We start from the raw sequence: 9,684 nt of genomic DNA on the forward strand, positions 1-9,684 counted from the left end.
TAAATATAACAGCATATCACTTTTATTTTAGTAGCCTATATTACTTGCTTTTAATAACAAAAGTCCAGCTGATTTAATGTGGTTATCTTTTTTTTAAGGTAAGTACAATACAAATAACAACTTATTATTTACCAGGAAACTCCTACATTTGCGGACATATTTGAAGTGGTGCTTTGCAATTTATTTACTGTAAACACAAGTATTTTAGCCAAATATAATTTATGAAATGGCAAACCAGAATGAAACAACAGCAGATATCAGCTCCCGCTAAAGCAAAAGACGACTACATGCGTAGGTTACTGCGCAGGTGTAGAGCGCGCGGCCATCTGCAGGAGGTTTGCTGGAACGCGATCCTGAGGTGAAATTTCTTTAAGAGGTTTTAAAAACGTTCTACACTGTGGAGTACCGCTGCGAGTGATGTTAGCAGGTTCCGCATGCTGGATAAGGTGACTGGTTTTGTTAATACATGACTCACGCATTTCAAACAATGTTTTTCAAGAAAGTTGCTAGCTAACGGTAGCAGGTTAGCTAGCACATAAGTAAGCCTAAAATTTATAAACGTAACTGGCTTAGAAAACTCTGTTTCTGTCAAGGCACAGTGAAGAAACATTTACTGAAGGCTTTCATTTATGTTTTTTATATGTAATGCAGAACAGCATTTGTGAGACGACATCAACTCATCATCCGAGTGGACAAGAACACCAACAGAGGAAGCCAAGCCGCAAAAACAATGAAAAATTGTCATGACTTTTTATTTTAAATAAAAGTTATGTGATAATAAACATTAAGTGTTGGCTTAATTATAGTGTTTTAAAGATGTTTTGAAATAAGTTGTTTTAAAATAAAAATAACAATATTCTGTATGTTTATGGTATTTACCCTATAACAAGAGGTGAACAAAGCACCACTTTAGTTTACAGCCCGCAAATATGTGAGTTACCTGGTACATACACAGAACAATCGGGGAATAAGCCCCACTTTAGTTTACAGCCCGCAAATATGTGAGTTACCTGGTACATACACAGAACAATCGGGGAATAAGCCCCACTTTAGTTTACAGCCCGCAAATATGTGAGTTACCTGGTACATACACAGAACAATCGGGGAATAAGCCCCACTTCAATTTACAGCCCGCAAATATAAGAGTTACCTGGTAACTCCTGTATACATATACAGATCAAAGAGGTACAAGTTGCTATTATTTTTATTGTGTGTTATATTTTATTTGCCGACGTGGCTTGTAGACATCAACTGTAGGCTATACAAAACACTTCATCAGGTAAGTAGCAAATATGAAAAAAAAAAAAACATATTACACATAGACCATATTACCCATAGACGTAAGTCATACATACCACGTAATATTACAATAGGTACCCTGTAGTTATGAAATACTTAGAGAATAATTTTCCATATATTCTTACCCCCTTATTACCCCAAACTTAAAATATTATTCCCTTATAACTACAAGTACGTACTGTAGAGGTACTCTGTTGTTACAAATAGGTACGCTGTAAATTCGGTTTAATTACGCGGTACTTTGCGGGTCGTAAAATAAAGTGTTACCATTACCTTTTTTCAAGGAGACCCTGTGTATAAAAGGCTCTGACATTTCTGGGTGCCTGTCACTTTAAGACTCTTATTATGTGGTTGCGATAGAGGAAGTGTTTAGTTAGCGCGTTGGATACAGTGGTACGGAGACGAGTTCAAGTTTAATAGCCTAGTTTAGCATACTTACTGTGTTGTGTCGCTTCTTCAATCTCTCCTGAATAGTCCAGCTTCCAATATTCATGTGTTAAGTTAATGAAGAAAAGTAAGTGACTATTTGTTGCATTGTGTTCATATTTTTATGTTATAGAATTTCCATGTATTAACGTGCTCAGCGTGATGAGTGAGATTATAGCAACAAAACAATGTTTATGCTGTAAAACACTTTAGGAATAATAGGTTAACTGAAATGAGTCTTCTGATTTATAAGTTCTGTAATAACATTCATTATATTGAGTTAAAAGAGTTAATATCATGCTGAGGAGACCATGTGCGAGCTGATGGTGTAGTAGTCTTGTCTGGCCAGAGGATGTCGCTATTTTCCTTTTGTAAACCATTTTAATACAGTTTCATGTATACTGGTCAGTAAAAATAGGTGAAGTTTCTTGTATTTCTCAAAGAGTAAGTTTATGTTATTGTAGATTATGTTTAAAGGGGCATATTACTGTTTATTGAGATATTTATGTTTGATGATCCTGATTTGTATTATGTTTGGATTTATTATTTACGTTGCATAGCAGCTTAAGTAATGTAACTGTTTAATTGGTAGTACCTAATGGTGATTTATTTGCTTTTTTATCAGACTATAATGACAATACTGGATATTGGAATGTTCTGATGGGTATTGCTGAAACTCAATACAGTTGAGAGAAGAAAATACATCTCCTCGTCTTTATTCCTGTGTCCTGACCGATACACCATCCTGTTTACTAGCTATAAAACCTTGATGAACTAGCCCAGATTACCTCACTAATAAATGGTCCTTCGAGCCGGATAGCAGTATTCAGGATGGAGGCTGATGCAGAGATGTATCCAGATGTGAGACCTAAACGTCAAACACGTCTACCCGTCAGACTTCAGGACTTCGAAGTGGACTATATGGGATATAGGAAACCAGATAAGTTACAATGGGGCCCGTCATCCCCTGCCTTGGATAGGAGGGTGTTCCTCACTCAGGAGGGTCCAGATCAGATTACCACTTTCCAGAAAGCCCACCCTCACCCTAGTGGCTTCCCTGGGAATGCTGCTCACCATGAGATTCCTCAGCTAGCCCCAGACCATAGCCAGAGGAGAGATTCGGATGGGTTTATCCAACCTGCGCGAACACCCTCATCCCATCAGAGCCCATACCTGGATTCTCGTCTCTCTGAGGAGATCAGAGCTATTCGAAACGAGAATACTAAGCTGCTCCAAACACAACAGGCCTTCCAGACTGGCATAAATGAACTTAATGAAGCACGGCGCGAGATGAAAGAGCTACTGGAGGTAGCTCGCTCCCTTAGAGAAGACCTGGCCCAAGTTAATAGCCCAGCCTCAAAATACAGTAACCTCACATCTCCTCAAGCCGGTGCTGTTGCCTCAAGGAGTTCCGCTGATGCAGCACAGTCAAAGGAATTGGAGCAGGAGGACTGGCCTGATCCTCCACCCTGGCCTGAACCTGACGAGAACCTGTCGGAAGGCATGCGCCATCTCAGAGTTGACAGACAAGAAACAGATAGTCACAAGCTCGACTTTTCTCCTGAAACTAGAGTTTATATGCCTCGTAAACCTCTACTGCCTCCTCAGTATCCCACTTCAGCTTCAAATAAAGGGATATCACCATACCTCTCTACACAACCCTCTAAGTTGCTCACTCACCCTGCGCCAGCTCATGCCCCTGTAAAGCAATCAGCGCCTGCCCAAGCCTACCATCCCTTAGCAGCCACTGGAGCAGTACATGGTATGCCGCCACTTAATCAGTTTATGCAACTGCCGGGAAATGAACAAGTGTATCGAGGGCCGCAACCCACAATCCCAAAGTTCATTCACTCTGATCCCAGTGAGTTTGCCCGGCTTCGCATTGCTCTAGAAAACCTACTCCCATCTAATGCTACAGAGCTCTTCAAGTATCAAATACTTGTGGATCACTTAAAGCTGGAGGAAGCTAAACTTATAGCTGATGCTTACCTAAATTCACCAACCCCCTATAGTGACACTATGTCAGCCCTCCATGATAAATTTGGGCAGCCTCATCAACTTGCCTTAAAGAAGATAGCAAGTGTGCTAGAGACCCCCGAAGTAAGGCGCGGTGATACTATAGCATTCCAGAAGTTCTCTCTCCAGATACAATCATTAGTGGGCTTGTTGCAGACTCTTGGTCCTGAAGGGGGAATCGAACTCAACTGTGGCTCCCATGTTGCTCGTCTCCTGGGTAAGCTTCCCCCTGAACAGCGAGCTGATTTCCGTCGACATCAGTTCAAGCAGTTAGGGGCGACCCACACTCTACATGATTTTGCAGAATGGCTTCGGTATGAATCATGGTGTCAGGGCTTCGACAGTCAGGCTACTGGCCGCAGCATAAAGGAAAGGCAGAACCTAAAGACTGATGGTCGTCCCGGGAGGCAAGCGGTGACCGTTCTACATGGATCTGGTGAATCTGCAGAGACAGCCTCTTCGTACCATAAAGAGAGTGCAGCCAACCGAGGGTCAAAGAGTAAAGCCTACTGTGCCTACTGTGAGAGTACTGAACATTATCTTAGTCAATGTAGTGCTGTTGCCAGACTCTCCAAAGACCAGTTTAAAGAGTGGATACAGGTTAACAAGCGGTGCTGGCGCTGTGCACGAACTCATCGCGCCGCTCAGTGCACATTGAAGAAACCTTGCAACATCTGTCAGGGAAAACACCTACTGGCTCTTCACGAGATAAATACAAGGCCAGCCAATAAAGATGTAGCTGTTAAAGAAGAGAGCTGCTTAACCAGCTCTGCGGCTGACTCACTCTTCCTGGATAGACCTGGAGCTGGGAATCGTGTCATGTTAAAGGTCGTCCCTGTTCTTGTACATTATGAGGACCGGACACTTGACACCTTTGCGATCCTTGATGATGGGTCCGAGAGGACCATGTTGTTGCCAGCTGCAGCTACGTTTCTTGGTTTAAAGGGCACTCCTGAAGCGCTTCCTTTGCGTACAGTCCGACAAGACATTCAGATTCTCCAAGGCCACACTGTGTCTTTCCGCGTCTCACCAGCTGAAAACCCTCACACCAGCTATAAGATCAATGGTGCCTTCACAGCTGGCCGCCTCAGCCTAGCACAGCATACTTACCCTATTGACCGCCTGAAGAGGAAATACAAATACCTAAGTGGCATTCCCCTACCTGCCTTGAGAGATGCTCAGCCAACACTCCTTGTAGGATCTGACAACCCTCAGTTGATAACACCTATCGAGCCAGTCAGACTTGGTCCACCAGGTGGTCCGGCCGCAGTCCGCACCAAGCTTGGGTGGACTCTTCAGGGCCCTACCCCATTCATGGGGCGGCCAATTCAGCCTGCACAGTGTTTGTTTACTTCATCTACGGCACCAATGGATGAGCTTTACCGTCATGTTGAGAGGCTCTGGCAAGTAGACACTGTACCATACCGGCACGAAAGAGAGGTGACTCGGTCAAAGCAGGATCAGCAGGCTGTAACATTGCTTGAAGCCAAGACTGTCCGTACTAATGTAGATGGAATTCTTAGGTATGCCACACCATTGTTGCGCCATGCAAGCATGCCACTTTTGCACTCACCCAAGGAATCAGTTATGCCCATGTTACGTAGTACTGAGAGGCGACTCTCAAAAGACCCCAAGTTAGCAGATGCATACAGGAAGGAAATGCAGAAGCTCATTGAAGCAGGTGCTGTGAGGGAAGTCACTGAGGATGACTCTGCCAAAGAAGGATGGTACATCTCACATCATCTAGTCAGCCACAATGGAAAGAATCGCCTGGTCTTTAACTGCTCTCACCAGTACCTTGGGCAGACCCTGAACCAGTATTTGCTACCTGGCCCTACTCTGGGTGCCTCCTTGTTGGGAGTCCTGCTGAGATTTCGTGAACATCCCATAGCGGTTAGTGGAGACATCAAAGGGATGTTCCATCAAGTCCGCCTCATCCCTGAAGATCGCCGCCTTCTAAGGTTCCTGTGGCGGGACATGAAGGTGGAAGAGCCCCCAAGAACATTCGAGTGGCAAGTTTTGCCCTTCGGCGCCACCTGCAGCCCATGCTGTGCAACATACGCCCTGCAGCGCCATGTTGTTGACCACTGCCAGCCGGACGATGATCTGAGATTCTCGGTTGAGAACTGTTTTTACGTAGATAACTGCCTACAGAGCATAGGTACACCGGCTGAAGCCAAACTGCTGGTGGATCGACTTAGGGATCTTCTGATGTCTGCAGGTTTTGAGTTGCGTCAATGGGCTTGCAACGATTTGAGCGTCCTGAGTCACTTGCCTCAAGAGGCAAGATCTGAAAGTCTGGACCTGTGGCTGGCCCACGATAAGTCCAACCCTCTGGAGTCAACACTCGGTCTCAGTTGGAATTGGGTAACCGACTCCTTGGGCTACAAACATAGGCCTGTTTCCTATGAGGAACCAACCCTGAGGAACATTTACAGAGTCCTAGCTACTCAATACGATCCCCTGGGTTACATGTTACCTTTCTCCACCCGAGCAAAGCTCATTATTAGGCAGCTGTGGGAAAAGAAGCGAGGTTGGGATGATTCAAACTTACCCGCTGACCTCCTGCAAGCCTGGTCCAGCTGGGAGGCTGAACTGGAGTCCTTACCTTTCCTTAGATTCCCACGTGCATATGTTCTGGCAGAAGCCAACATTGAGAATGCCTGCCGTGAGCTGCACATCTTCGCAGATGCCTCTGAGCAAGCTTATGGAGCTGTAGCCTACATGAGAACTGAGGACAAGGAAGGCCAGATCCATCTGTCTTTCATCCTGGCTCGTTCACGAGTAGCTCCAAGACGTCTGCATTCTATCCCACGCCTGGAGCTATGTGGGGCTCTGGTTGCTGCGCAGCTGGCTCGTGTTCTTGAGAGGGAACTTACTTTGACAGTGGCACGAACTGTGTTGTGGTCAGACTCCACTACCGTACTAACCTGGCTACACTCCCAGTCTTGCCGATACAAGGTCTTTGTGGGCGCCAGAATAGCTGAGATACAGGAGTTAACCGAGAAGTGCACTTGGCGTTACGTGGACTCTGTGAATAATCCTGCTGATGATCTGACGAGGGGGAAGTCCCTGAAGGCCCTAATAGAACCCAACCGATGGTCTCAGGGACCTGCCTTCCTTCTTCAGCACCCAGCCACCTGGCCAGAAAGACCCAACAACGAGCCATATGAGGACAAAGCAGAACTCCGCAAGACTACCTTCTGTGGAGCAACGATTACCTCACCAATGTCGATCGGAGGGGATGACAAGATGTACCAAACTTGGCAGGAGCTTATGGATGCCACTGCTCAAGGAATCCTAGGACAAACCCCTCTCGGTTCACCGCCTAATGCTGAAGAGTACCAACGTGCAGAGATGATTGTTCTCCAGCGAGCCCAACAACAGTCATTTCCAGAGGACTACAAACTCCTTGCAGCAGGGAAACCTGTCTCACCTGGGAGTCGATTACTCACCTTGGCACCGGAGATGGATCAATCTATGGACCTCATAAGAGTAGGTGGTCGGCTACGACGTTTGGAAGGTCAAGACGACTTGACATTGCACCCTGTGGTTCTGGATGCCTCACACCCAGTTACACGCTTGCTTATCCAAAGGTACGATAGCAACCTGCACCATCCTGGTCCAGAGCGAGTCTTTGCAGAGATGCGGCGGTCATTCTGGATCATCCATGGAAGGGAGGCGATTCGTAGATACCAGCGTTCTTGTGCAGAATGTCAGCGTTGGAGAGCTAAACCTTCCATTCCACGAATGGCGGACCTTCCCATTGCTCGTCTCCGATTACACAAACCAGCCTTTTACTCCACTGGCGTGGATTGTTTTGGGCCCATGTTGGTAAAGATGGGTAGACGTCAGGAGAAACGCTGGGGGATAATATTTAAGTGTTTAACAACCAGGGCAGTACACTTGGATATCCTCAGAAACATGGATGCGGATGCTTACTTGATGGCCCTAAGACGGTTCATAGCCAGAAGGGGAACACCTGCAGAGTTGTTGTCAGACCAGGGGACCAATTTTAAAGGAGGAGAACGGGAACTTAGAGAGGCTTATGCCAGTATGGAGCCAACCTTGCAGAAACAACTCGCACGTCAGAGGATTAAGTTCCAGTTTAACCCCCCGGCAGCGCCACACTTTGGTGGAGTGTGGGAGAGAGAGGTCCGCTCCGTCAAATCTGCCCTTTATACCTGTGTGGGGGCCCAACCGGTTCATGAAGACGTCCTTCTCACCGTTCTCCTGGAAGTTGAGGCAATTCTCAACTCCAAACCATTAGGTTATGTATCTGCCGACATTGCGGATATCGACCCTGTGACACCCAATAGTCTGCTTATGGGGCGGCCTGATGGATCTCTTCCACAAGTGGTCTATCCTGAGACAGAGCTCCTGAGCCGCAAGCGCTGGAGGCATTCACAAGTTCTCGCTGACCAGTTCTGGTCCAGATACATCAGAGAATATCTTCCTGGGCTGCAGACCAGACAGAAATGGCACTCCTTTTCTCCTGAACTACTGGATAAGGCTGTTGTCATGTTGGTGGACCCGCAACTACCTCGAGCTTTGTGGCCCATTGGGCATGTAACTAAGATTCACCGCAGCGACGATGGATGCATTAGATCTGCTGATGTGAACATTAAAGGACATGTGTACACTCGACCTGTAGCTAGGTTGGTGATGTTGCCGGCTCTCCCATCGGGGGAGGCCGATACCTCTGGGAGCCCCCCTCAGCCTGATTGATGAGCCTTTAGTGGATGCAAATGTGCTCACACATTTGGGGGCGGCTGTATAAAAGGCTCTGACATTTCTGGGTGCCTGTCACTTTAAGACTCTTATTATGTGGTTGCGATAGAGGAAGTGTTTAGTTAGCGCGTTGGATACAGTGGTACGGAGACGAGTTCAAGTTTAATAGCCTAGTTTAGCATACTTACTGTGTTGTGTCGCTTCTTCAATCTCTCCTGAATAGTCCAGCTTCCAATATTCATGTGTTAAGTTAATGAAGAAAAGTAAGTGACTATTTGTTGCATTGTGTTCATATTTTTATGTTATAGAATTTCCATGTATTAACGTGCTCAGCGTGATGAGTGAGATTATAGCAACAAAACAATGTTTATGCTGTAAAACACTTTAGGAATAATAGGTTAACTGAAATGAGTCTTCTGATTTATAAGTTCTGTAATAACATTCATTATATTGAGTTAAAAGAGTTAATATCATGCTGAGGAGACCATGTGCGAGCTGATGGTGTAGTAGTCTTGTCTGGCCAGAGGATGTCGCTATTTTCCTTTTGTAAACCATTTTAATACAGTTTCATGTATACTGGTCAGTAAAAATAGGTGAAGTTTCTTGTATTTCTCAAAGAGTAAGTTTATGTTATTGTAGATTATGTTTAAAGGGGCATATTACTGTTTATTGAGATATTTATGTTTGATGATCCTGATTTGTATTATGTTTGGATTTATTATTTACGTTGCATAGCAGCTTAAGTAATGTAACTGTTTAATTGGTAGTACCTAATGGTGATTTATTTGCTTTTTTATCAGACTATAATGACAATACTGGATATTGGAATGTTCTGATGGGTATTGCTGAAACTCAATACAGTTGAGAGAAGAAAATACATCTCCTCGTCTTTATTCCTGTGTCCTGACCGATACACCATCCTGTTTACTAGCTATAAAACCTTGATGAACTAGCCCAGATTACCTCATTAACACCCTGCATGCATGTGTGTGCACACAAATACACAAGTTTGGATTTTAATAGTTCAATTAAAATGTTACCTTAATCATATTATTGTTACTTGTTATTATTATTAATCTTGTTTGTGGTGTTTGATATATCATTGTTAATTTTGTTTATTTAAAGAATTCAATAATTTAAATGTTAATTTTTTTTACATTATATTTTATTTTAATATTATTCTATTTGCTATATTTCATTTCAATTATATAT

The 9,684-nt window shown here is 44.5% G+C and overlaps 1 protein-coding gene across 1 annotated transcript; it reads left to right on the top strand.

The window, feature by feature from the left end:
* Positions 1-2,556: 2,556 nt before the first annotated feature.
* LOC135750385 (uncharacterized) lies at positions 2,557-9,439 on the top strand. Its single transcript, XM_065269181.2, has 2 exons — positions 2,557-8,735; positions 9,273-9,439. The coding sequence occupies exon 1, from the start codon at positions 2,557-2,559 to the stop codon at positions 8,467-8,469; it is 5,913 nt and encodes a 1,970-aa protein (XP_065125253.2). The 3' UTR covers positions 8,470-8,735; positions 9,273-9,439.
* Positions 9,440-9,684: the final 245 nt, after the last annotated feature.

The sequence above is a fragment of the Paramisgurnus dabryanus genome, chromosome 3 (assembly GCF_030506205.2).
Source record: "Paramisgurnus dabryanus chromosome 3, PD_genome_1.1, whole genome shotgun sequence".
In the NCBI taxonomy this organism is placed as follows: Eukaryota; Metazoa; Chordata; class Actinopteri; order Cypriniformes; family Cobitidae; genus Paramisgurnus; species Paramisgurnus dabryanus.

Excerpts from the sequence above, each read along its gene's own strand:
- LOC135750385 (XM_065269181.2), top strand. The coding sequence starts at position 2,557 with ATGGAGGCTGATGCAGAGATGTATCCAGATGTGAGACCTAAACGTCAA.